At 40.7% G+C, this 27,866-nt stretch overlaps 1 protein-coding gene across 4 annotated transcripts in view; it reads left to right on the forward strand.

Moving 5' to 3' along the window:
• WAPL (WAPL cohesin release factor) overlaps positions 1 to 11,152 on the forward strand; it is a 69,026-nt gene extending 57,874 nt beyond the window's left edge. For all 4 annotated transcript variants that reach the window (XM_031053475.2, XM_005153648.3, XM_031053477.2 and 1 more), the window contains 10 exons: positions 338 to 449; positions 1,708 to 1,805; positions 3,413 to 3,489; positions 4,751 to 4,926; positions 5,225 to 5,340; positions 5,963 to 6,124; positions 7,221 to 7,428; positions 8,604 to 8,692; positions 9,768 to 9,863; positions 10,223 to 11,152. In XM_031053475.2, coding sequence (XP_030909335.2) covers positions 338 to 449; positions 1,708 to 1,805; positions 3,413 to 3,489; positions 4,751 to 4,926; positions 5,225 to 5,340; positions 5,963 to 6,124; positions 7,221 to 7,428; positions 8,604 to 8,692; positions 9,768 to 9,863; positions 10,223 to 10,288 — 1,200 coding nt within the window. In that variant the 3' untranslated portion in view covers positions 10,289 to 11,152. The remainder of the gene's footprint in view (positions 1 to 337; positions 450 to 1,707; positions 1,806 to 3,412; positions 3,490 to 4,750; positions 4,927 to 5,224; positions 5,341 to 5,962; positions 6,125 to 7,220; positions 7,429 to 8,603; positions 8,693 to 9,767; positions 9,864 to 10,222) is intronic.
• The last annotated feature ends 16,714 nt before the right edge of the window (positions 11,153 to 27,866 follow it).

Here is a 27,866-nt window from a genome sequence, read left to right on the forward strand (position 1 = left end):
GGCTTTTCTGGTGTATTTTTCCTGCCTAATTTGTCCATTTAATTCCTCCACTTGTTTCTTTTGATAACAGGAGAAGTGGATGGAAGGAGTCTGCTTAGGGTTTCTAAGGTATTAATAAAATCAGGAAAAAGCTGAAAAAGCAAAGTACCTTTTTATCTGTACCAATTTCTTTGATACGTGTATTTTTCCATCCGTTCTTGCTCCCTCTGGTGGTTGTTCTACTCAGAACCTATCGCTTCCTTTTTACGGTTTTGTGTGATGTGTGTTTGTATGATTTGATACATTGGCTGCATCTGCTTATGATGATTTCACTAATTCTGGAACCTAATTCTTTCAGACCGGGCATTTGGCAATGGAGACATTACTGTCTCTCACCTCGAAACGAGCTGGGGACTGGTTTAAAGAAGAACTGCGACTTCTCGGTGGTCTTGATCATATTGTAGATAAAGGTATATTGGAGGTGCTGCTTTGTCAGCACGGAAAATTAGTGAATCTTACTAAAATGTCTGCTATTTTAAAGATTCATTTTCTGTGGTTAAAAATAGAAATGCGTTTTTTCTCAGCAGTGTTAAAATATAAAAGTATATATTTTGATATCAGGTCACTGGCAGATTACTTAGTGACTTTAATCAGTTGCATGTGGGATTGAAAGTAGGTTTAAGGTTAAACCAAATGTGTATAATGTTGCATATAACGTGTGGTTTAAGCTTAGGATACATACTAGTGTGTTACATACCTCTGTACAGCACGTGAATACAGCACACTTGTTAAGAGTAAAAATCTCCTTTACAGTCTTCTAGAATTATTTTCAGGCCTGATTTTTATTTTTTTCCTTAAAACAAAATCTCCCAAAAGTCAGTCCATTAAGAAGAAATTGTGGGGTTTTGTTTCCAGATTTTTATGAAGTTATGTCTTGGTTGGGTTTTTTGGATAGCCTCTTACAGATAGGAAAAAGGACATTTCTAAAATGAATTCTTGAGCTGAGCAAAGCTTCATCTTAAACAAGCAGAAGGACAGGCAGAGGAAAGATTGAAGAGAAGAAAGCATTCAACTTGCACACTGTTTCAGGTGTCTAAAGTGAGGGGAGAGTGTGTTTGCTGTATCGTTTTTCTCTTCTGCAAAGCACTGCATTACAGTTAAAGAACATAGGTGTGTGCTGTGCAGTCTCTTCCCTGTCAGCAGAAAATAAAATATACACATAGGTAATTCACAGCAACAACCATGAACTTGTACAAGTCAAAATTAGCATAATAGAATGGTTTGGGTTGGAAAGGACCTCAAGATCATCCACTTCCAACCCCCTGCCATGGGCAGGGACACCTCAGGCTAGGCTGTGTTGTCCAAGACTCTGTCCAACCTGGCCTTGAACACTGCCAGGGATGGAGCATTTACTACTTCTCTGGGCAATCCATTCCATTGCCTTACCACCCTAACAGTAAAGAACTTCTTCCTTATATCTCACTTGAACTTCCCCTGTTGAAGTTTGAACCTGTTACCCATTGTAAGGGTTTTATTAGGTTTTGTTTTATTTACTTGGATAAATTAAAGACTTTGGAATGCTGGTCATGTCTTTGATTGTTTCCTCATGGTAGAGTCTTGTGAAGTGCAAAGTGAGGTTGAGAGCAACTCACTGAGTAGGCGGGTAGTTTGTATGCTTTGCGTTTGAAGACCTCTTACTGAGTGGAAAACAACTCTTTTGTTCTTTAGTTAAAGAATGTGTGGATCACCTGAGCAGCGACGAAAATGAAGAGAAATTGGTCGCTTCATTATGGGGTGCAGAAAGATGTTTACGGGTCTTAGAAAGTGTGAGTATGAGCAGATGGATTGCATGCCTGAAAACCTCTTTTTCTGAAGCAGACCTTTTCAGTGTTACATTCTTTCAGTACACAGTTGCATAACAACCCTATGATGTTAGTTATTTTTTATAGAGGTTACTGCCTTTCTGGTTTTGCTCCAGTGTTCCTGGAGTGTTTGCCTGAAAATTTCTTTTACCCTTCTGTATGTGTGTACAACATTGCAAGTTTATTTTTTATAAGAATAACCATGTAACATGATGTTTTCCCTTCCTTCAGAAAGCTTCTTTTTATAGATGTTTGTTTTCAAGGCATGAGTTTGACGCTTGGATCATTATGGAAGCAGTGTTTTCTTAGAAGCAATAAATCAATGCAATAAATCAATGTATATTTTAAGAATTGCTTCTTTTGCAGATCAGCTGGCTAAGTGCTGAAAGAGAAAACTGCCCTGAAAGTCACACTCGTCCTGTAGTCAGTTGCGCATGTATATTGAGACAGTAAATGTTTTTGATGACAATTTTGTTCAGAATTAAAATACATGGCACTTTTGTAGTGCTTAATTGACAGGAATGGTAAGCACATGCTTCAATACCAGGCCTTGTTTTGCTGAGTTTCAGATTTGTTACTAGTGTTTCTCCTTTTGCATTGTGGTACGGTAAGCAAGCAGGAGAGTGCTGTGATGTTTTAACGATACATCTCTATGCATCAGGAAGTCACATTCAGGTTCAGAGCACAGGTCAGTGAGTCTCAGTGAACACCTTAAACCCAAATTAAAGGGCAAATAGCTACAGTGATAACTTATTTCTTTCACTAAAACAGAAGGACAGACTCAAAGGTAGTGTAAAAGTAAGCAAAAAACTAAGGAGTATGGACAATTGCTGAACTACTAATTCAGAGGTGCCTACTTAAAAATGAATGGCACCTAACTCCACCTGCTTTCAGTACAGCAAGAGGGAAATATTCACATCTGATTTCTGCTTTCCTGTTTGATAGATGGGACTGCCAGGCAACAGCAGGTAGAAGAGCATTGTTCAGTGATAGGATATTCAGACTTGAGCTTGGGTGGTTTTTCGATGTAGTAAGATCCTTAGGAACTTGGAAGAGGTGGCAGAAATCAACACATCAAATAATGCAAATTTAAGAGAAGAACTTCTACTGTTTCTGTATTTCAGTCAAGGGAATCAAGGAAAAACTTGATTTTTATGGTTGGATGTGTAATAAGCTCTCAGAAGTTAAGTTCATGCCAAGTCCTAAAAATAACATTACATATATAATTGTATTCAGTCTTGTGGTTTTTTTATATATATATATATATACACATACATATACATACATATATTTAGGCACACACACTTAGGACATTGTAGTCCCAGGATATAGATTCAGGGTGGTTCTTTGGCAGAACATTCTGCCACATGGTGTCTGTACTTACTGCATCGGGGAAGACGGTTTCAGTGCAGTTTTGTGTGACAAGATAAAAACTGCAAGGACATACTGGAAAATAAGGCAAAGTTTTACACTCGATAATAACCAAGGAATACAGAACTGATTGAAGTGCGGTGGTAGTGGAAGGGAATGCTTTTCTTTATATTTCTGATATTACTTTTTTCTCTTTTTAGGTAACTGTGCATAATCCAGAGAATCAGAGTTATCTGATAGCATACAAAGACTCGCAGCTCATAGTATCCTCTGCTAAGTAAGTTGTAACAAAAAGGCAGTTTTGCAGAGGCACTGCACATGATAGGGGGGAAAAAAAGCAGAACATAATTGTTATACCATAAGATTGTAGGGGAGGAGGGGGGGAAACAATTTCCACTGTTGCTTTTAATTAAGTAATGCTAAAACTAATTTAGATGAAGGTATGGGTAACTGCCTGAATGCTACCAGTATGTAGTGCTGCTACTGTTGGTTCTGTAGAAGCTGCAAACTGTAGATTCAGCTCCTTCTGTACCAAGTTAATATGAACACAGAAGGAGGGCAGTTGACAAGCTATGCTTATTTATTGCGTTTTCAGTATGCTTAAGTGTGTCTTGAAATAGAGTATAATGGAAATGGCAGTGTAGCTAAAAATGGTGAAATTTTGCTCTTGAGTGTTCTCCCTGGCAAAGATGCCTCTACAAACCCACCTCTAACCCATTTATCAACCTGGATGAGGTCTCACTTTACTGTCAGAGATTGTGTCCCACTTGTACTGCTCTTCATAAGAGAACAAGTGAAGTTGAAAAGTTGACTCTGCAGACCTCATTGGAAACATAATGTCATGGTTATATGTTACATATTTGGAGTATTTCTTTAAATAAATAACACCCAAAACCCCCCAAACAAAACGAAAATAAAAACCCACACCAAAAATCCCCAGTTTACTTTTATTTAGACCAGAATGTATTTTTGACATTTTTGGTCTTGTTTGTAATTAAAAGCAGTGTTTTCAGTTTGACATCAAGCTAATGTCATGCAGTAGGATCATTCCTGTGGTCTGTTACTGTTTTAGATTAAGATTTTACTGCTAGGAAGCCACTTGACATTTGTTTATTTCTTGCAGAATGGCAATAGGTCTGAGGACAGAACAAGAGAACATCGAGATAACCCTGCCAGAATAATGTGCATTGATGTCAGATGATATGAGAGGCTGGGTGTGTAGGGGGAGGAGATCTTTTCTAAGGCTGTGTGATGGAGTTGGAAAGAAAAATTAACTCCTTTTCTTAATCTCAAGCTGATAAAGCTCTAAGCCACAAAGCTTTCCTGATTTCTGTTTTCACAGTTTCAGTTGAGCTCATAGAAGACTTTATAAGTAGTAAGTTTATTTTCTCTCCCCACGGACAGGGCATCTGGGCATCAGAAACATTCTCCATAAGCTCTGTATTTGATTTTTATTTTTTTCCCCAGTGAAATGAATCTAAAGGTGTAATGTCCTGTATGTTGTGAAGGTAATTTTGTTCTGCATGTTCTCCCTGCAGAGCACTGCAGCATTGTGAGGAGTTAATCCAGCGATATAATCGTGCTGAAGACAGTATCTGTTTATCAGACAATAAGCCTCTGCCTCACCAGAATGTAACAAACCATGTGGGTAAAGCAGTAGAAGACTGTATGAGGGCCATCATTGGTGTCTTGCTCAACCTGACAAATGATAACGGTAAAACAAACAAAAATAATGTGCATATTTGGAGTTAAAGCATCAAATAAACCATTAATGTAAACCCCTTTCTTATACTCACTATGGTCTTTCCATGTGCAATGCAATAAAGCAGTTATATAGGGTAGATGTTTGCCTAATCAGTAATTTGTCTTTGCAAACAGGATGAGTCGTTACAAGTATTATGATGAGAGCTTTGGCTTAGAGAGTCCCATTTACCTCTAGGTTTTTATCCATCTGCTTCCAGTTATGAAAAGGAATATTTTCAAAACTGAGCCTCTAAACTCTTTCTTTACAGAATGGGGTAGTACAAAAACAGGTGAACAAGATGGTCTGATCGGCACAGCTATGAATTGTGTGCTTCAGGTTCCAAAGTTCCTACCTCAAGAGCAGAGATTTGATATTCGGGTGCTGGTAAGCTGTTGGTTTTGTTACATTACCAGAAAATGATTTGCTGCCTTCTTATGCATTTAACTACTCTGGTTCCAAATTAAGGAGCAGCCTTTCCAGTTTTCATTAACCATATGTGTACATTTAGTGAGGCACTTCTGTAAAGATTTGGTGGTGAGTTCTAACTATTTTCCCTGTGCTAGATGAACAAAGGTTTAACTTACAAATCTGTGAACTGCCTCATTTTCAACTGTCTTTGCAACTCAGAAATACTGTGGCTGTTACTGTTTGAGAGAGAGGCTTTGTCAAGTTTATCTCAGCTTATCTAAAGTGGGTCTGTGTAGCCTAAATACCAGCAGTGAAATTGTGAATGTGAAGGGTCTTTTAAGAATACAAGATGAAGGTTGGACACCTGAATCCCTAATCTGTAAATAAAATTTCATCCTTAAAAAATGTTTTCACATACTTATATACAGGGATCTCAGTTTTCCCTCACTTCTTTAAATCCTAATCCCTCTGTTTATCAGACTGTTTTGTGTAGGTCTAGGTTATGTAGCTTCAGAAGGATATGTCTGAAAGAAGATATTTATCTGGATAGATGTTTTTAGCTATTTTTAATGTGCGTAATCCTCTCCAATTCTTGCAGGGATTGGGTCTGTTGATCAATCTAGTAGAATACAGTGCTCGGAATAGGCACTGTCTTGTCAATATGGAAACATCATGTTCTTTTGACTCATTCTGTACGGGAGGAGGAGATGGTAGCCTAAAGATAACTGGGCAGATTGATGCTGTTCAGGCTTTAGTGCAGGTAAGAAATGTGTTTTTGTGGTAATAGTTAACCATTTCTCATTCTCAGACTCTCAGGGGGGAAGGGAAGAAGAATTCAGCAGTGAAGATTTGTCAGAATTTTCTTGCTGTTTAGTGTTATGAGTAATACAACATAGTGGGTGCTGTTCACTCTTTCAGTACTGTACATTACAGAAACAGCTTTCCTGGTAGAAGACAGTGGAATCATTATTACTACATCTAAATGCTGCTCTCGTGCTCCATAAAGCTGTCTTGTTCCTATGCAGTTTATTTCTAGTTAACTTGTTCCTAAACAGGTTACTTTTGTTAAAATTGTGGACTACTGTTGTTGTGCTTTGCTTCCACAGATTAGTTTTTTGTCTTGACTAACTTGGTGGTGGATTTCTTTTTTTAACAATTTTGGTCAATGAGTTCCTTCATGCAAACCCAAATAAAAGAACTGAAAGGAAATTTCAGCCTTTTTATTTCAGTTGAGATAATTTTATGAATGCCTTTATTGGTTCTTCTATTTAACTATGTGAAGTAACTGTCCAGCAGCAGACCAAAAAGAAATCCACAATAGGAGTATTTAATATCTTAATGTATACAGCTCAGCAAAGCAATGTTTAAAGCTGGTAATTCTGTGACTTGGATAATAATTCCCAGGATACAAGTGCACAATATGAGATTGCTGGTTCAGTCACAATCTTGATGAGTCATTTTATATTATGCTTTCAGATTTTTGTGTTGTTATCTATGAAAGGAAGAACTGAGAGAGCAGTAGGGATACTAGCATGGAGAAAATGGGCAAGAAAATATGGCAAACTTTAGTCTTCAAGCTGTGTCTTAAAGACAATGACAAAACATTTTATGATGCCCAAGAGGAGCCTGCCAACTGGTTCAACACTGGGGTGGGAGAGAGGCCTTTTCTGTAGAGCACAGCCTTCGTGTAGGGATAAATGATGTTTTCCTTTGAAGAAGAAAAGGCTATTGCTAAGTATTGAAGGCCTGCTGTGTTAAGGGGTGAATTGTGATGGGGAAATTAATTTCAAAGTATTAAGTCAATGTGTTTAGGGTTTAATTGATGATGGAAATTGTCCTGAAATTTTCCCCATTAGCTATTTCTTGAGTGTGAGCGGGCGGCTCAGCTGGCTGAGAGCCAGACGGATGAATTGATTAAAGAAGCTCCTACTGCTCAGCACGATAAGAGTGGGGAATGGCAAGAGACAAGTGGAGAGATACAGTGGGTCTCCACAGAAAAGCCAGACAGCACAGAAGAGAAAGTTAAGAAGGAAGAAGATGATGAAGAACTTGATCTTAATAAAGGTGCGTTGTCTGGTTGTGATAAGCTCAGAAGAGGCAAAGAACTCTGTGACTGCATAAATTCCCTCCTTATTCTCTGCTCCCTATCTATATGCAGTCTCTTGGGCTGAGATTTCCGTAGCATATCCCCCAGGTGAAACTTCCAGATCATGAATAGGAGCAGTTCAGAGCTGAAGCATGAGAAGTGGAAGAAGCTGTGCGACTTTTTATTTTCTTACTAGCACCTTCCTTTTGTCAGTTCCTTCTTAAAGTTTGGTTGGTTTTGTTTCAGGTTTTTAGGGACATTCTGTGTAAGAAATACTCTGAAATGGATGGCTTTTTGACCTTTATCATATTCTTCTGAAACATTCCTTGAAAGTTGCCTGCCTTAATTTTCATTTTCAGGGTATCATGACCTGTTCTTGTTTCACGCTACCTGTAGGGGTTCTTTTCCTCCTCTCCCTCTTTGCATGTATGGTGCTTCTGTCCCTGCTTTTTTGTGTCTTGACTTCTCACTCCCCTGGTAGTATCTCGGGTACCTGTGTAATGCCTTGAAGTGCTGCATCTTTAGTAATTTGTTCCAGGAATTTGAGTATCATTAAGTCAAGTAGTTTTTCTCTGGAAAATATATTAGGTCTGGAACTTAAGGCCTCCTTGTTTTATCTTCTAATAGTAACAATACTGTTTTGAATTTCTGTTAGTAGGTGAGGTGTATTACTTTCTCCAACCTTGCTTTATATCCTTCCTCCTTTTTGTAGCTCCATGAACTGGTGTCTGTAGCTATTTGTAGTTTGCCTAAAAGGGCTGAGTGATTAGCAAAAAGTACTATCTCTGTTATCCTTAGTACAATGAACTTCTTTTGGTGGAAGTGTTACTGGCTTATAGTACCACATGAAACATTTGCCTTTGGACTGTGGTGTGTTAAACATACAGTTTGCACATTAAAATCACAATTAAGAAAACACTGTACAATGTCATGTGTTGAAAGTGAGTGAACACCGGTTTTCAGTTCAGGAACATGGTGCTGAGTTAGTAAGTACAGACTCTGCCTGATTCTTGCCTCTGAAGTCTTAGTCCAAAAGCTCATTTTGATTGAGAATAAAGATTTCTGAGAAGTGGTGATGAAAGATTGTATTTGAAGCAGTAAAAGATACCAGCTGCTTAGAGAATACAATACACTCAGTTGTCTCTCTTTACAGCTCTTCAGCATGCTGGGAAGCACATGGAAGACTGCATTGTGGCCTCCTACACGGCGTTGCTTCTAGGCTGTCTCTGCCAAGAGAGTCCAGTAAGGGAATAAGTCAATAACTTGTTCTTAAAGTCTAGTACAACTTTTACTGAAATAACAATTTGCAATACTGAAATGGGTTTATTGAATCAGGATTTCATATGAGCTAGTACCTTGATGAAGCTACCTTGATGTATATAGTTGTGTGAGATTTCTGTCCAAAGCCAGTTTTCTGAATGGAAAAAAACTGTTGGAATTGAATATTTAACCTCTTCTGCCCCTCTCCCCTTCACTGTTAGTCTTAGCCAGCACATGTACTTACTTCAGAAAGGCAAAAAAAACCTGGCTTGCCTGTTCTATAATTATAAAAGCTTGCTTTACTTTTCAGTAGTTTCAGTAAGGAAGGTAATGTCAGACTTGTTTATTCTTTTTTTTGTCAGTCTACTTTATTTTTTCCTCCATTGAAATGACATGATATTGTGTATGTCCATGTTAGTTGATTGTCTCAGATTGGAACTGCGTAATAGACAGCTCAAGTTAAAACTGAAGAATATAGAACTCTGATAGCTGAGAAATTTGTAAGCTCTCCTGTTAAATACATGCTGAAATGAAAATGAGCTTGAGCCCTGCCTTCAGGCTTATCTAAATTTACCATGATGGCAGGAATGTTCTTTAACATGCTGTTCTGTACCTTTTGATTGACCAGCTTCCATATAGTTTCGGTGTTTGGAGTGGTACTGACAATCAATTCAGTAATCATAGAATAATAGAATAGTTAGGGTTGGAAAGCACATTAACATCATCTAGTTCAAGTCTTACCAATTATAAAGGGAGATTCTCTCCATGTCAGGAGAGTGATCTGGTGAGATTTGTAGTTCATGACAATCTGGGGAATTCTGGTCGTGGTACTGAACTGGAAGGGAAGGGAGGAAAAAAAAAAGGCCGATTCTTAGCAGTTCCTGTTTCCTGGAAACAGAAACATGAATATTGCTTGAGAGAATTAAAACAGATAACTGCAAAAGCTATCTTAATAATGCTGTGAATCTGCTTGTCTTACTGTATCTCACATGTAGCGTAACATAATTCTGTATCAGAAAATACTTCCCAAATGACAATAGCTTGTTTTATTTCATAGATCAATGTGACTACTGTGAGGGAGTACTTACCTGAAGGGGACTTCTCAATAATGACTGAAATGCTCAAAAAGTTTCTCAGTTTTATGAACCTTACTGTAAGTAATATATATTTTACATTAATGTATGTAGATATTTTTATAATTGTGTTTTTCATAAATAGTCCATAAATTTTAGAAGCATTTAACATTTTCCCATTTATGTCCTTAGAAGAGCACAGGATAATTTTTCTGTTCTTTAAATACTAAAACCCCCAGTTGTTTAGCATTATTTTGGAGCTACTTTCATTCCAGTTGATTGTCACTGGTCAGGAAAATGTTTCTGAATCCTCTGCCTGAACTGAATAGCTCTTACTGATATGTAATTCTGTGTACTGAAATGAGCATAGCTTGCAGATAGTTGGAAGAGGTTTTACAAATGCTTGTTTGTTACTTCTGTTTTCTGTTACATTTTCCAGTGTGCTGTTGGAACAACAGGCCAGAAATCTATCTCTAGGGTGATTGAATACTTGGAACACTGCTAGATACTTAACTTCCGCTGCAGGCACTCTAATGCTGGAGCTACCCTTAGACAAAAGAAGAAGTCATGAAAGAAGTCCTTGAAGGATATACCAAGAGCATTCATCTGTGTTATTCGTGTTCGGATTTTTAAGGCTACCTGGTCTCTTAACCATGCATTCAGCATTTTCTAAAAGACAGTTACTACATCAATCTGCAACTATCAAAAATGAGGGAAAAGGTTCTGAGGAAAGTAAAGAAAGAGCCCATGCTGTTTATGATGCAGTGCAGTATTTAAGTATTTTTGGCAGGGTTTAGCCTCCCTATCTTTTTTTTCTTCTTGCTTTGTTCGTGACAAGTTTCAAGGGGGAAAAACTTGCTGCTGATAGTGCAACTGCTGTTTACTGTTGAGCCACTGTTTCATGCCAGCCAGGTGCAAAGGCAGCTTAGCTACTGAGGTATCAAACAAATGTTCTAATAAAGAAGTTCTGGACAGCAGCACCTCTCCTATTTGAGTTTAATTTGCTCTTGCTTTTTTATTACTAGATTATTCCAAAATCATAAAACTATAAATTTTTAAATACTTTTGTGATTTTTAACTACTGTCTATATTTAAAATTTGTTGGAATCCAAAGAGGCGAGGATTGGATAGTTTATTTTTTATACTGTTTTGATTGAAATTAGGTTGTTGAACTATTTCTCAGTTCTAAAACTATCACAGCCCATGTACTGTAAACTGGTAGACTGTAACACTTTGTAGTTCTGAGAAGCATGCGAACCCATAAACATACAAAAGCCATTTGTGAGGGTATGTTATCCACAAAAGAAAGAGTAACTAAGAAGTTGTGCCCTGTTTAAAAAAAGGAGGGGAAAAATAAATAAATCGGGGGGGGGGGGGTGGTTGGGTTTTTGTTTGGGTTTTTGTTTGCTTTTTAAGATATTAAATCCCAGGGTAGCTCGCAGTTCTAATAAGCAAAAGCTTGGAAATGCTGTTTTGTTTTAAGGAAGCATTCAAGGTGTACTTTGTAATGCTCGGTACAAAGAATTTGGATGCTTTAGGGGGACGAATTTGACAGAACCTAAAACACCGAAGGGGTTTAATGTTCCCAGCTGACATAATCTTTCTATTTCATTCTTCTGAAGTATGACAGAGTTGAAATGCATACAACATAAAGCCTTAAATTGCTGATATAGCTAAGATTTTGTTCAGTCTGAGGTCTAGTTCACAGCAAAGCATTGTGTTTGAAGACTGAAATGGAACAAAGAATCCCAGAAAACACATGATTTTTTTTAAAACCATTTTTTTCCTTGCACTCATTATTCAGACCAACAGAATTGGTAATTATTTTTATGAAGGTGGTCTTGAATATTGCAGACTGTTGTGAGATCTGCTTCATCGACATTTTTAAGTACCTGTATAGGTAGTTACATCATGTTATTCCATTGAATTTGTGAAACTTGAAGCCATAAAAATATTAGTTGTATGTATAACGAGGGGGAAATAACAGGAAATCTAACCTGCTTTTAGATCTTGTGTTATCTCCATGTATAAAGTTAAGAACTTGTGCTTTTGTATCAGTGCCAGCTGTAAATTTTTTACATACAGTGGCTGCCTTCTATGTCTTCCTATTTTTGATAATGCAGATTGTTGGGAATTCTGTAAGGAAGTAACTGATTAGCGGCAAAAATCCTATGTTGGTCATACTTTTTTGCTTTTTCTCTCATCACCTTCTAAAACTTAGTGTACCAGTGTAACTTAGAAAAGTGTTTGAGGTTGTATTCCCCTTTCTTTAAAGTAAATCAATCTGTATTGAGAGAGGGACTGCATGTAAATGATCTGCATCAGAAGGAAATGATTGAATATTTTGCCCATTTAGTTTTGATTTTCAAGATTGTCACAACGGGATTTCAGATGGATATGTAGTTTTCTATGGAGAGAAGATGAGAAAATACAATGTGTGGATGGGGGAAAGCAGGGACAACTACCTTTCTTTGTTACACTGGTAATTGGTTGGGATTTGATTTACCTCAGTGTTTAACAGTTTTTTTTCAATGTAACTAATTGTCAAGCACTGACAAATGCAGGTTATTTCTTTTTTTGAGGGTGGGGGGAGAAATCACCCTGTGAACTGCAGTGCTTTTTGTGTGTTAGACCCTCAAATAACTCTGCATTAAAGGGTACTTGAGGCCAACTTGCAAATTAAAGTTTTAAAGTAACTTTTTTCCATTGTAAATATTTGTGTAAATACTCTCAATTGGAAATTAGAACAGTAGAGTACTTTTCTGAATCCAATCCTATTTTTATTTTATACAGTATTTCTCAGCTGTGATCTTTGGAGCAAAAGCCAACGGCAGGAAAAATAGTTTGTACCAGTTTCATGAAGTATGTCTTTGGGTTTTTGTAAATAATTTTAACTCAAATAAAATTGCTACTTTCAATACATATCTTGTCTTTTAACATGCAATAAAACACTCATCTGAGGAACTGCAGGAAGAAGGCAGTATCAGGTAAATTGCTAAAAGGGGGAAAAGGAAAGAGGAGTGTCTGGAGGTACTGCTCTGTTCTTCACTAGTGTGGTGGGACAAGGAAGTTCAGTGCCTGGACCTGAGGCTGCGGTGAGTCCAGGCCAGCTAAGCCTGGAGGTGATGCTCTGAAATCTCTTCATGTGATCTGGAGTTCTCCACATAAGTTGCTATTGATGTTTCAGCCAGAGGGGCATGTACCAACTCTGAAGAGCTGTAGTTAGAACAACAGAAACGTGCTGAAATGTAGGGGAAGTGGGGCAGTTTCTGTCATGGTGATACTTTTCACATCATGGGGGATGTTTAGAGGCTGCTTACTTCAGTGAAAAATGACAAAATCATTGTGAGCATTGCTCTGTTTCTCTATTATTTCTGCTTTAATTTCAGGATTTGTTTTTTTTTCCTGTGGATTTTTTTTCTTAATTGGTACAACTTGATACAGGTACAAGATGCAATTAATTCATGAGCTGTAAAGTGAGTTGAATAGGGTGTGTCATCTCATTTCCACTTTAGCAAGCCTCAGCATAATGTAACTATTTCTGGGCTGTGAAGGGATGTTACTGTAGTTTGAAATACAGAGCAATATGTTGTTAGTCTGTGGCACTGGAGGGGGCAAAACCAACTTTATGTAAGTGTTTCCCAAAAAAAGGTGTGGATGCTTTGAGATGACATCAGCATTTCCAGATTAACAGGACAATTGTGAGGCTTCTATAGGGTTTGGGAGTCATCACCTTTCACATATATTATTTCACTTTAAGACTGTTAAAAATGCATGAATTGTCTAATAACAAATGGTCTGGCATGATGTGTACAGCTCTGCTTTATCAAAAGCTTACTGTAAAAGCAGGTAGGTGTGCTAGAGGCGATTCGTCAAGCTGGCCTAATGCCATTTGTGCTGTCAGCAGAGTGAGCCTGAGCAGAAGATGTAGCAGTCATCACAAAAGTACAAAAGCCTTGTTTTTCTCCCTGAGCTGAGCATCTGTGCCAAGCATGCAGCTGGCATAGCACAGTTCTCCAGGGGAACTCTGAATACTTATGGCATGGCCACCTCTGGGCAGATGGGAGGACCCAGGGAGTTCTCATACCTATCACAAGCAGTTACTCTTTTACCTTTGTAATAGAATATTGTAACAGAAGTTCTTTTAACCATATTTTTGGGCACAAGTACCTCATTGAATTAGTAATGGTGTTTTTGGTGTCAGATGCACTAGCACCTGACACGAAGGCATTCTGCCTTCCCTCATTTTTCCTTTCTGGACATCAGTAATTCCTCCTTTGAATAAGTGGAAGTCAAAAGCATATTTAGGTAGCTGGGGCTATTACTAGGGTAACCCATGTAGCTTTTTCAGTATTACTTTTTTTCCCTTCATTAATGTGCTTCTCTCGCTTAAATAGGGCAAGGAAAGCAGAACTGTGTATTTGAGTTCCAAAGATAAAAAAGACAAGTAACTGCCATTTTTCTGCATCAGAGCTTTTCCTTATAGGATAGCTTGTTAATTGGATTTTTGAAGATAATGAGAATTTGCCCTGAATCCTGCTAGGCAAGTGTTTTCAAAACCAGGACAATGTAATTCTTGACGCTGCTTCTCCTCCTCCTCCAGTATGTTAATTTGTGTTTGGGTAAAGGGTAGTACTGGTTTCTCTTAGCTATGTGGAACAGAAACCATTCTTACGTATTCCTTTTTACCTGCCCTAAAGGTCTCCTATCTAAGGAACTGTAATTTATTAAGACGTTTACAGCATCAGTTGCAGATAGTCTTACTGTAAATAAAAGTGAAACCATCATAAATAATGCAGCTGTTTGAAGCCCTTATCCAAGGGTGGATTGGTTTACTAATGCCACAAGGATCTTCATTCCAACTGTGAAAATGGAATTTAATTTGCAGCTACATGTTAAGCCTTGGGTTGCCATGCTTTGTATGATAGGTCTGTGACAACAGGCACTCTCTGATGCAGAGGATGTTGTGAGGAGCCCTGGAAAAGGCAATCCTCACTGGGAGGAAAGTGAACTACACCGAGGACAGCCTTAAATTTGGAAGACAGACACATTCATACCTTTCCCCTCTTGTCTTCCCAACTGTATTTCTTAAGTCTCCTAACACCCAACTTTTGTAATGATATGTTGAACTTCCATTTCATCAGCTTAAAGGAGTGAAAGCCAAAGAATTTCTTGATGCATAGAAAGCTAGATTGCTGAATAATACAAAGAGCTGTTCAGGCAGTGCTACCTATTTCCTTTATTTCCATGACACAGACTCAAAATTCTAGTCCGGCCTAGGTGGTCCAGAGTTATTTAGAGGAATTTCTAATCATTCTTTTCCAAAAGAGGACTCCCCTTGGAGTAGAGGAAAGAACAGGGATTTTATTTAGGTTTTCTGTTTAGTGTGGGAATTCAAGTATCATCCTGTATTATGACAAGATTTTGTTGTGTCTCTTCATTAAGAGTATTAACGTGGTGTGTGGGGTGGATTAAATGAGTTTCGTTCCACCTGTAAAGCTGACCCTGTGATTGTGTCCTAGAACAACAGTTCAGTGTTGGTCAGGTAAGTGAGTAATAATAGTTTGCATGTGTGTGTTGCTCTTTTCCCTGAATTTATAGCTATGTTGCTTTATCCTCTTAAGAGGATTAGATGTAGTCTCACCACTGAACAGAAGGAATAAAGACACTGAAAAGAGGGTGTTTTACCAGGAGGAACATTTGAATCCAAGGTGCACCAAAGAGCATTTTATGTTTAATGGTGGAGGTGGATATTTATCACCTGAATAAATATTTCTGTTAGATGCAAAAACAGACTTCTCTCCTTCACATTGTGATGCTTAATCAGAAACAAAGCTTGAGAAATGCTACAAGGGCTACAGTTTGAAGAAAAATAGGAGAACCAACCCCCTAGCACACCCAGCTTCCCCCACATGTTAGAAACAATGTCACTTTTTTTCAGCCAGTAATTGACCTAAGCAAATGTACTTAGATCACCTGTTTGACAGGAGGACATGTGAATGTGGCTGTGATATATGTCCTAGTGACAGCTGCTGCTGTTTGGTTTCGTTCTGCATTACAGTATTCTTGAGTATATATACTCAAGCAGTATGTATAGAGTTATTTTCTCTGTTGCTGCCAGCACCTACTACATTAAAATCAAGGTGAAGGGCATTAGTGTAGAAGTTTTAAATGAGGAAGGAAAGAAGGAAGTTGCTTTTGCACCACAAGAGAACCTGCAGGAGCTACCCACACACCTCACCACCTCTGGGAATAATGCTGAAGCAGTGGAACTTAGGGATTTTTCATTAATGTAGTGGCCTCTTATCCCAAACATGGGGCTCTTGAAAGTGGTCATAGGGCACAGAGTTCCAAAATATCCAGCCTAAGTTGTTTTCTGATCTGCTCTTTAATTTATAGTCTCTGTTTTAATGGAATTTAAGTACAAGCCATAGGGAAAACTTGGAGGATGATCATTTTGTGTCCCACCTTTTCTCCAAGGTGTGAATTTAGGTTCAAAAGCCTGATACTCAGATGACTGAGCCTCAAAAAGTACTAGTAGCATGTTACACAAATGGCTGTACAACATCTCGTGTCCTTTTTCTGGCTCAGATTTTGGGTTTTTTGCCTTCATTCCACAAGGAATTTTACAGCAATGTGGGCATATCCAAATTAAAAATGCCATCATGTTTGTCTAGGTTTAAAGTGCTATGATGTGGCAGAAATGGAGCATTGTTAAATTAAATAGAAGTGATGCAGTTGTTGCTTGTAGTCTTCGTTGCTCTAACTGTTTAAAACCTGGCACTACATTTTTAATAAGAAAAAAATAATCTTCCTAATAGGAAAACCCGATTGGAATTTGTGTGCTAATTCTATTCATGCATATCATACATGTCAGTTTTACATTGGAACTTCATCTTGCAAAACAAGGGGTTTATTTGTGATATCTTTGATTACTGTGAGAGTCTTGGAGGCTTTTGCAAGGACAAATTTCTAGCTAGGTAACCATAAAATTTCCTCCTTCCTTATTTGGTGCAGGTTATAAGTGTTCTTCAAGTATCATTCCACAGGGGAGACAAAATCGAGTATCATACAGGACTTCAGATGCCACTTATGTATTCCTGTAGAATTTCAATTCAAACTGCTGTGATAAAACAGTACTCTAGAAGGATTTGCTAGTGTGCTACCATCCAGTCTAAGACTGTAAGTAAGTAATCATTCTGTTGAGAGAACTAAATCAGCTTTTATGTTCCTCATAGGAAGACATGGTTTTATGGCTATCCTAGTGTTGTACAGTGTTAAGTGCTTTATGCAAAGATGAAATACACAGCAACTATAATTTCATGTAGCACTTGTGATTAGCCTTTGGAAGTTCTTAGGAGGACTGATTTGATGAACATCCACAGTGTAGTTTCAGCTGTTTTAAATCTGAAAATCACTTGGAATGAGCTTTGGTTTTGGGACTTTTGCCACCTGGGCTCTTGAACCACTGCTGTCTGCACAGCCCTGCCCTTCTCTGGGAGGATTTTCACTGGGCACCATTTTGAAAAGGCTGAATTCAAAGCCTGAGGTTAACTTTAGTCTGTCATGTGCTGGGCTCAATCTGTATACCCTTTTCTGTACCTCAGCAAATGCTCAGGATGTGCCTAGGTCTCAGCAAGACCAAAGGTCCTCTTACAGCAGCAGGAGTGTGAGGTCTGACCTAGAGGAGTTGCTCTGGCAAGGCCCGTGTGGCCAAGCCTATGCACTTGAAATCCACTGAGCAGGAGTGTGACACCAAATGTATTTGAAGAAGTGAACATGTTTATAGGGGTTTGCTGAGGTTACTGGAAGTGGCCATCCTGGGCTCTGGCCCAGGAGCTCAAACTGTTTGTAAAGGGAAGTGTATGATGAAGTGGGAGAGGATACCTGCTTAGGAATCCTAACACCAGGATTTACTGATACCAAACCCTACTCTGTTTCGTTGGCCTGACTTCAAACCCCACCTGCTTGCTGAGGTGTTGCTGGCCTTTTTCCAGTGAAACAACCACCAATGTGTTACCTATGGGATGCATTTTTTTTCCTGGGGCTGGCAGAAACCCTATGTGTGCATTAAGATGTCAGAAATGGTGCAACTGATAGACCCATAGGAGTTTTATGAAGCCACATTTTACTTAGACTGTATGTGGCTTCACTTACCAAACAGGAGTTGTACACTTAGAGAGGTGGAGATCATCTCCCTTTCAAATGGGATTTTTGGCACATGTAAGACAAGGATATCTGGAAGAGCAGGATTGCTCTGCATAGCCTTGAGTCACTGTGTTAACTGATGATGTTTCTTCAATACCAGTAAATGTCAGATTACTTAAGGAGCATGTGGAAGTGTTGATGTCCTGGGGATTAAATGAGAATTTTTAAGGCTCAGACTTGTGGAAAGTAACGATGTTTCAGCACTAGTGTGCTAAAAGGCTTGTCATCCATCTGTGACCAACAGTGCAGATGGAGAATACCCTCAGTTAACAAGCTTTCCCCGAAGATGGAATCAGAGACAGCGGTCTGACAAGGTGGAGAAGACCCATCATGCAAGTTATGACACAGAAGATGAATCAGCAGCTGGGCCTGTTACGTGGTTGCACAGTTCTTCCTGTTCTGAAGTGTCAAGTATTTCTTGTAAAAACAGGATGCCACTGAGGGCTTTGAAGGGTTCCAAATGGGTCAGCAATTAGCCAGTGAGTGCCTTTCACTTCCTAAATGAGATTCCAGTAGTACCACATGCCATGTAGGTTAGGTTGCTATCTCCCAGCATTTCATGATTCTATGATACTGCACAACATATCACGTACAAACAGTTGCCATGAAGACTGCACACACTGCTGCACCATAAGCAACTTGGTTGCAATACTGAGAACCTAGGGCAGAATACTAACCTTAGCTGGACCTTGCTAAGTTTGGCATTACACAGTGTAACACTGCAGATCTGATGACAGGCTCCAGAGCAACACTGGCATAGGCAGCTCTGTGCTTTTTTTGGAAGCTGCTTTGCTCTCCACTATTGAAGGCAGTTGAAAATTTTAGTACACAGCAGAGAAATCTCTGTTGTCTTCTCTCTTTTCCCCCTCATTTCAACAACACTACAGAAACAACATTTGATAAGAAGTCCTTGTTGCACAGAAGTACCTGAGCGTTGTTCTTCAGCATCAGGAAGAAACTTGTATTCTATTACATTTATTTCTGGGGGGGTGGGGGGAATAATCATCCCGATCTACTGAAAAGACTTAAAATGACTGCTGCTTCACGATGCTGAGGTTTGCTTCCATCAGCCTTAGGTCCAGGATGCTTCGTGACACTTGGTTTATAGCCCACCTTTCCAGTGCTGGTTCCACAGAAGAACTAAGGAGACATCAAGTTACCAATTCTGAATTTTCACATCACAGTAAGGACCAGCACTGAATGGTCCACACTTAGTACCATGCAGTCAGTAACAGTAGAAAATAAAAGGTGCTTTACTCAGAAGTGAACCAGCTGCGATGTCCAATTGTAAGAGCAGATATTAGATTATAAAGCTAGTTGTTCAAGATGATGAGAGAAGTATGAAACCCATAATCTCTTGCTGTCAGTATTACAGAATGACCATCATAAGCCTCAAACTGCAAAGGAACAAAAGAAAGAAAGACAGGGGTTTTGCTCTTTTTACTCTAATAAGGAGAGAACCAGGAAGCCCAGGAACATTCACAACCCAGCTTTGAATACAGCTTTCCAAAACAAGCTCTGTAAGATCCTGAGCTCAAGAGTGACAAGTATTCCTCTAGCAGGTTTTATGCTGACTCCTTTATCTCTGTAGAAGTACAGTAACTGTTGGAGGCATGTTGTGGCTCTGCCTCCTCTGATCTCCCATGCTGCTGGCAATAGCTGTGAGGAAGTCTCTTACCAAGTTTCTGTGCCTCTCCAGAGAACCTGGTTGTTGAAGCATATCTGAAGTCCTGTCTCTGTGATGCTCTGCCCCACAGCTGTGGGGGACATCTGAGATCTGCCCTGCTAAGCATGTATGAGCAGAGCAGGTAAGTGTGTGTGCACTTGGCTCCTGAATGCCTCATTTCTGCAAGAAGCTCTGTAAATACAGCTGGAGCTTTATATGGAGTTCCAGTGCAAGAGAGCAGAGGAATGCATTGCTGCCCAAGCTGCCATACTGTTCTATGCTGCGCTGGCTGAGAACTGCCCACACTTCTGTGTAACAGGCACTGCACTCTGGTGAGACTGCAGAGTTGTTCAAGGCAAATCTGAGCATACAAACTGTTAGTAATAATGTGGGATTTGGGATGGGAATATGAGGTCTTATGAATGACAAGTGAAAATAAGGTGTTAAATTGTATCCTGCATACAGTTAAATGTATTATGAAACATGAGGAAAGCTACCACACCTGCTGGAGTTCACTCTGTGAAAGAGATCATGTATACAGGATGTCTTTAGTTAGCTTCCTTGCAGCATTTCTACTTAAACACAAGATTTACTATAGAGAAACGTCACTGCCAGTGTTCTGGCAGACACAAAATGCTCTTGTTTCTTACTGTCACTATTTGCAAAGGATTTGAAGACAGCATATTGATTACAAATGGACTTCTTGGAAACTTGGTGGAGGGAAAAGTGTTAAGGAGATGCCAGTGTCAAAGCACGAACTGTATAGGCTCATGAAAAGACGTGATTATCAATGACTACCAGACCCAAGTGGTGTGGACCAAGAGCCATAATGCAACTCAACAAATGGCTGTGGCAGTTGGAACTAAGAAAAGACTGTGACCACAAACCTTCAAAAGAGCTTCAGAAATAGTCCTACTAACCCCAGGCTAGGAAGTTTAACTTCATTCCAGAAGAAACTGCTAGAACTTATACACTATAATAAGACACAGGCAGCTGATGAGGTACTTGGTTAAATACTGTGGGGAGCCAGCCGCTGTAATATTAAGAGAAACCGTAAGTAAGGATTGCTCTTAAAACTCCAAAGGAGCTTATAAGTAAGCAGACAGGTATGACACAGTTAATGTAAAGCCATGCTTGAAAGGAACCATAAAACCATGGTTGAAAGGAACTCACCAGAACATCTAGCCCAGACTTGTGCTCAAAATGAGATGGGTGACCATCCTAGTTTAAGTCAGTCCTGGCTTTGTCTAGCCAGGTCTTCAAAACCTGGAGGCTTCACAGTCAAATCTTTAAGTAATCCACACCAGTGCTGCACTACTCTCGTAGCAGGAAAAAAATAAGGCGTTCTTGTCTAATTATTTTTAGACAAAGCCTCCTCAAGACCCTAAGGTGTATGTAGAAAAGTCCTCTATTGGACTGATAACCTTTAATCCAAGGCCTTGAAAGAGAAGAGCTGAGCAGGAATAACAATCCCATCCCTCCAGGAAAGGACACTGCTGAGTTACCAAGGATGTGGGCTGAGTGCTGTGCTGTTACATGGGGTCATGATTAACTGGACAAGAGGAGTGTGGCAGGTGGGGAGGGAGATGCACTGCAGGTGTTTGGCACTCTGTGAGTATTCGGCTATTCATGATAGTCAAATACAAAGCCAAATGCAAAGAGCTGCAGAGGCTCTAAAGAATGATGATATGATAAAAATCCCAATGAAACTCATCACTGATAAATGTAAAGTAACGTATGTGGGGAAAAATAACTCCATGCCTACAGCATGTTAGACTACAAATTAACTGTTGCCAACAGAAATGAAAACAAAAATCAGACTCTTCCATTTCAGCAGGGGGCAAAAAGAAACTTCAACAGATTAGGAAAAAAATAGAAGAAAATTGGAACCATCTTCGTATCACAGGTTGCATCTGTGATGTTGCCTTGTTTAAAATACAACATGAATTTTAGGCAGATACAAAAAGCAGTCTCGTTATCTTTCTTTTGCTTTATACCCTGAATAACCAGCAATATGGAATAGTCAGAATAGGTTAAACAGACCAGAATTCTTCAGCTTGAAGAAGAAATAATGACTGAAGGGATCTGACTGGGAACAACAAACCCAAATATATGAAAAACATAAGTATAAAATGACTGTTTCTCCCAGAGCTCTCCTTCACTCTTACAAGAGGGAGCCCAGTGCAATTACCTGCAAAAGGAAGTACCTTTCAACACAGCACAGAATTGAGCCACAGAACTCACTGCCCCACAGTACTGGGGCTCTCGACTCTGAACATTTTGCTACTAAGCATTAGCCTTCGTATATCAGGCAGCTAAAATTCACAGCAATGCATGAGGGAGTAGTGGCAGGTCTCTCTGATGGCTAAAACAACTGGTCTCCCCTTTCAAATTCTGTACCAGTACCCCCACTCCTTACTGCATGATTAGTCTGTGGCAGCCCATATGCTCTCTAGTGTGTACCTGCAGCTGGAGCAGCTTTACTTGGAGCCTAATTCCTCAGCTACCTAGCAATGCCCCAGACATCACTATGCGTCAGGATTAGCTGTGCTTAAAGAGTCACGTCCCTGGGTGACAGTCCTAGAATGGCAGACTGGCCAGACCCTCTGTTGGGTAGGGAGTGGGTTTCCACCGCTGCCACCAAAGCACTTTTGTTCCTACAGAAAGATTTCCTTGCATCAGCTTGGATGATAGTATGAGTCTATTCCCCTTTTTTTCCATAAGGGGAATTTGCATGTATTTACTGGAACTCACCATTTATCCCCTTCCTGTTTCTCTTCGAGCTCTAATTTCTCTTCACCTCCCTGCTTTCTCCCAGCCTCCACATGCCTATTAACCCCCTAATAATCTGCATGCTTTTCAAAAATAGTACAAGTCCCCTCTGAATAATCTGCTTCCCTCAGACTGCACTTCCCAAACCACTAACAAATACTTCAGCCATTCAGACATGCCATGGCAGCAGGTCTTGCTCATATTTGCTCATACCCAGAGTAGAATTCCAGCTTCTGATGGCTGGAGATGGCTTCCATTCAGTGGTCATACATATCCCCTTGAGCTGAACAGGTGACATGAAACCAGGCTGGTGAGAAACTGCCTTAGCCAGTCTTTCTGCTGCTCAGGGTTTGGCATATCACACAAGTGTTTTGGGAGAGCTCAGCTCTTTCTTTAATACTGTTTTCCCTGTGGCTTCCTTAGAGTGACAGTGAGGGAGCTCTGAGATGGCTGTCCAGTCACAGAGATCAGTGACAGGGCAGTCAGAGCTTCAGGCATGCTTCCATGCACCCTATGAAATGCTGGTCTTGAGGCTCAGGGCATTCTATGCTGAGAATAGCAATTCATATCCCCATGAAGTGGCAACACTGGGCTCAACCCCCGCACTGTCACACACTGCTTGTTCTGACTCCATCCAAGAATATGTGAGGGTTTTAGCACAATTAGAAAAGACAGACTTTGAACAGGACTCCTTAAACTTGATTGCATATGGAAGTGACACGAATCCTGAGAGCAGCTTGCACAAATGTATACTGCTCTGGTGTAAGTCCAGCTCTGTGCTAATTATTAAGTAGTAGTATTTTTAGTCAGCATTTGCAATAGATTCCACATGATGAAACCTTGTTCCCATGAAAGTTCATCACAGTGTCAAGTATTTAATTAATGTTAATCTTTATTTTAAAGTTGCTACTGCAATTAGTAGAAATGTTTGTAAAAGCCTCTTTGATTCCTTTCCTGTCCCCTCCCCACTGGGAAGGCTAAACAATCACATGAGTTTTGGCCATGCTTTCTAACATCACAGAGTACCAAGTCTGCACAGGATATAAATATAAATCCATAGAAGAGGAGAGGCAGGAATTGCTGGAGGCTCTTTGAAAGAAAGGTGTAAATTACTTAAACTAAACAACTAATCTGCTATTCTGCCAATGTGCTCTTTAAAGTAAGTAAACAAAAAAAATAATTGCCATACTTGCAATCTTTCCTACCAAAATAATAAAAAATAATCCTGAAACAGTTGGCAGCTCCTAGTATCATTTGCCTAAATTCATAGACTAATTTACATGTAAGAGCACATTACCATGACAACTTTCAGATCTTGCTATATTCTCTTCTTAATACTTATTTTTCTTCCCTGTACTTTCTCCAAGAAAAGTGATTTGTAATCTGGAACCTCCTCCACACACAAGGACCTTCATCCTGTATCTCTGAGAGCACTTCGAGTGCTACTGTTGAAGAGTAAGCTTAAAGCATGTTACCCTCAAAATCTTGCTTATAGAGAGGAAGCCAATAATTTATAGAAAGCCAAGAATTTATTGTTAGTATAACTGAAGTCTTAAGTCTAATCTAAAACTCATTATTAGTCCAGATCTAAATATATACAGAAAAAGAAAAAACACTTCTATACAGAAAGAATTGCAATAAAAATAATGATACAGCTGAAATCGTTATATTCACGCTTCCTAGCTCCTTACCCTTTCCTGGTGTTACGCTCCCCCTGCCACTACTTCTCACGTTGGTGGCTTCAGTGCAGTGGTGGGGGTGATAAGGCTGGTCACCAGTACATAGGGTCTTTTGCTGGCAGGAGTATGATATTGACAATTGCATCTTTCTCTCTCCAGGATCTACTTGGGGTCTTCATGTTTGCCAACAGGCTTTCACACCTTGCTGTTTCATTGCTGGTTTGCAACTCTACATAATATCCAACTTTACCATAAGTGACGTATCTTGCATATGCTAGTAATGTGTTCTTTGTTCTGTTCTTCCATAAAAAGGTGGTTTGCTCTAACTCTACATCTGTATTTCCTTTTAATGGAAAACAGCTGTTGATTTGTTTATACCTGTGGGGTCTCCAGTGGCATACCTGTGCCTCATCTTTTGTCATCCTGTGCCTGTCCTCCTCCCCATTAAATCCTGGGTCTCCACCTCTTGAGGCCTCTGCTATTCATCCAAGGCCTTTATTTCTTCACTCTCCACTTGTATCTCATTCTTCACAAAACAACTACTTGTTACTCCTGTCTGTACACAACTACAGCGGTACCATACTTGGATAAGCAAAAGTAAAACCAGATCACCTGTAACCATGTGGTCAGGAGAAAAAATGCTATTACAGCTAAGCCAAGTTAAAAGAAAACTTGCAGAGAGGTCAGCAAATGTTCAGCCAAAGCAAGCCTGGCATGACTCAGTGCTGAGACCTTGAAAAGTTAGTGCAAAGCACATGGCCTGTTACTAACAGTGGCAATATCTGATACAGGGCTACAGGCAGCCCTCCTGTCAGCAGAAAGCAGTAAGCGATGCAGTAAGTAATGCTGCTGTGTTACATTCCAGCTGCAGTTACAGCAGTGCCTGCTCGCTGACAAAAATAAGGCTTTAAGGTGCAGAGCAGCAACATCTGGGATCTTAATAACTGCTCATTCAACAGAAGAACCCAGCCTGGCGTTACAGGCTCGCTCCACGTTGGCTGGGCAGATCCTTGAGTGGAAAAATAGCTTACTGGTGAGATCAGCTTGCTCAACCCAGGGAAGTGAGAAGAGCAGCTCATTGTTAAAATAGAAGGCAGAAGGAGGCAATTCCTCTGCCTGTCAAATAGCCAGGTAAATCTTCTTAGAGTCTTGGCTTCACATGCTTTGTTACATTTGGTTACTTCTATCCTGTGAGAGTAAAATAGGCTTGGCAGAGGAAAGGCTGCTTTGACAAGCTTTTAAAAATTAATACTATTTAGAGAACATGCTGTGTTTTCATAAAAAGGTGTTGAAACAGCCCGAGTTTCAGACAGATTTTTAAACAATCTTTTGCATATTTTCAGGAACAATGCCTGGTTTCACTGAAGTACAAGGAGCCCAGGTACCTCAGTTGCTACAGATGACAGTGTAAAGAGGGAAGGGAAGCAGCAGTACCCAGTGTGCCTCCAGACAAGGGGAGTGGGACTGGAGTTTGGCAGCTGGAGCTGGTGGTTCTTGCTTAGCCAGAGGCTTCCCAAATGACTTTGACCAAGTGTCTTTTTGAAGTCCCCCACCGTGGGGCCTTCCACAAAGCCCATCCAAATTAATGAAAAGCAGGCTGCACCAATTAAAATGTCATTAAACCTGCGGAATGGACGCTAAGCCCATGTTTTAGTTTAATTCACAAATGGGATTGAGTAAAGCGTCTACCAGCTCTCCCTGACCCAAATCCCCAAAGGCTCACTGTTACCTCACGAGTTGTGAGCTTAAACGTCTCCGCGATGCTGCTTCTAGGCCAGGCCGTACCACAAAGCAGCCTGCCGCGGCGCCCGGCCGGTCCCTGCCTCTCACCGCTGCCTGCAAGCAGCCGCCTACCCCCGCAGGCGCTGGCCCGTCCTTTACTGCCTGAGCCCGGGCACGCCATTGCCACAGCGGCTCTAGACCTTCCCCAGAGAGCCGGAGCTGGGGACAGAGGGGCAGCCTGAAGCGGGACGTGCCCGGCCTCCACCCCGGTTTCGTTTGGGGCGGCAGCTGCCTGCCAAGCCCCACTCCAGGCCGTATACTACGCCCAGCGCCCCTGAACCCCGGCTCCCTCCGCCCGCACCGCCCCGTGGCTGCCTTCGTCCTTCCATGGCCGGGGCCGGCAGCGCTGCTGCCCCCCAGCGGTGGCGGAGGGGGCGCTCAGCGCTGACTGGAGCCCTTCTCCTCCCGTCCGCAGAGCTCAGTACCTAAGGAAGGGATGGGGGAACCCGAATATCTCGTCAGGGAGAGATGAAAGGAAACGTGTGGGGGACATTCGTGCAGTATTTAGGTCAGTTTCTCACTGCTGCTCCCCTGGGTGCGGCGCTGAGAGTTTTGGGGGATGTTACCCTATAGCCTGAGGTGACACCGGAGCTGTGGGGGTTCCTCAGCACCTCAGGACCTGCAGCCACGCTTCATCCCAAAAGCCGTTCTGGATGGCTCCTGTTGGAGTTCCTGCTGCCAGAGTGTGAAAATCGAGAGGCACCAAATGCCTCAAATCCCTGTGTGCCCCATGGTGGGCACCAAACACCTGCAGGGTTGGACGCTGTGGCAGCCATACCACACAGAGGCTGAGGGTGTGCTGCCCTGTGCTATGGCAGCATAACCTCAAGGCCCACCAAGAGCCCTCAGAGCTGTGCTGTGTCTGTAGCCATACCCAGCGGCAGCAGGGCAGTGGGAGCTGCAGACTTCCAGAAGGTTTATCAGGTAGGTGAGCTGGCAGTACTGGTGTCTGCAGGTGCAAACAATGGTTTCTTTCTCCGGGTTGTGGTGGGAGGTGACAGTCAAACAGCAGCAAACAAGACGGAAGGGACTTTGCCCTACAGTGCCTGTGGCCGCGCCCCTGAGGAGGGCCTTAGCACTGAAAGCTAGGCTTATCCTGTGGCCTGAAAGACTTGAGGAAGTCCAGCGGTTCCACTACTTTTATTTGCTTTTATTTGCTCTTAGTAACTGTCACAGGGTGACATGCTGGAGTTTTAACTAACTACCGAAGTGAGGCACTCATTTCTTTAAAGGTCAGAACTCCTGACAAAATTCTGCAGGTAAAAGAGGTGTCTTTTCTTTTGATGACCTCGCCACTCCTCTACTGCTCTCTTGGGCTGTGTTTGCAGCATACTAGCCGCAAGTAGTCAATTTCCTGTGGAAACCTTCACCTTCATGCTAAATAGTGATCTCTTGAAGTTGAAACTGGGGGAAATAATAGTGAATTCTGCATTGTTTGATGTTGATTAAAAAAATATTTTAACATAGTTGATGTCTCCAATTTCACTAATATTGACAGGAATGTATTTAGTTAATTTAGTCTTCACTTTGGAAATTTGCTTTTGTCTTTTTCCTTGAGAGACCAGACAAAATGAGTAAACCACATTTCTAAGTGTTAACATCCACATCCATTATCTTTGCCATGGCAGCAGTGTTTGATGCCACACAATTTACTTCTCCCCACCGTGCTCTACACAGCCCTTTCATCCCAGTCACTGTCCTGTATGCCACCTCATGATCTATTTTCATTCAATGCAAAGCCTGAGGCTGAGGTTTATGTGCATACAGGAGTAGCCCATGGTAGGACCAGTAGGACTGTGAAAAAGCTAGATGTGGAAAGCTGAGTGTGAACAATGCTGATGGTTTGCTGTATGGTGGAAGTTGCTGTAGTTTGCTGTAGATATATAGACGTTGCTGATGTGAAACAGATCAGATTTTGAGTGACTGATGTTGAAGACTCATTTTTGTAGCAAATAGAAAAGAATTTGTGTGGTCAT

Source organism: Melopsittacus undulatus, chromosome 4 (genome assembly GCF_012275295.1).
Source record: "Melopsittacus undulatus isolate bMelUnd1 chromosome 4, bMelUnd1.mat.Z, whole genome shotgun sequence".
In the NCBI taxonomy this organism is placed as follows: Eukaryota; Metazoa; Chordata; class Aves; order Psittaciformes; family Psittaculidae; genus Melopsittacus; species Melopsittacus undulatus.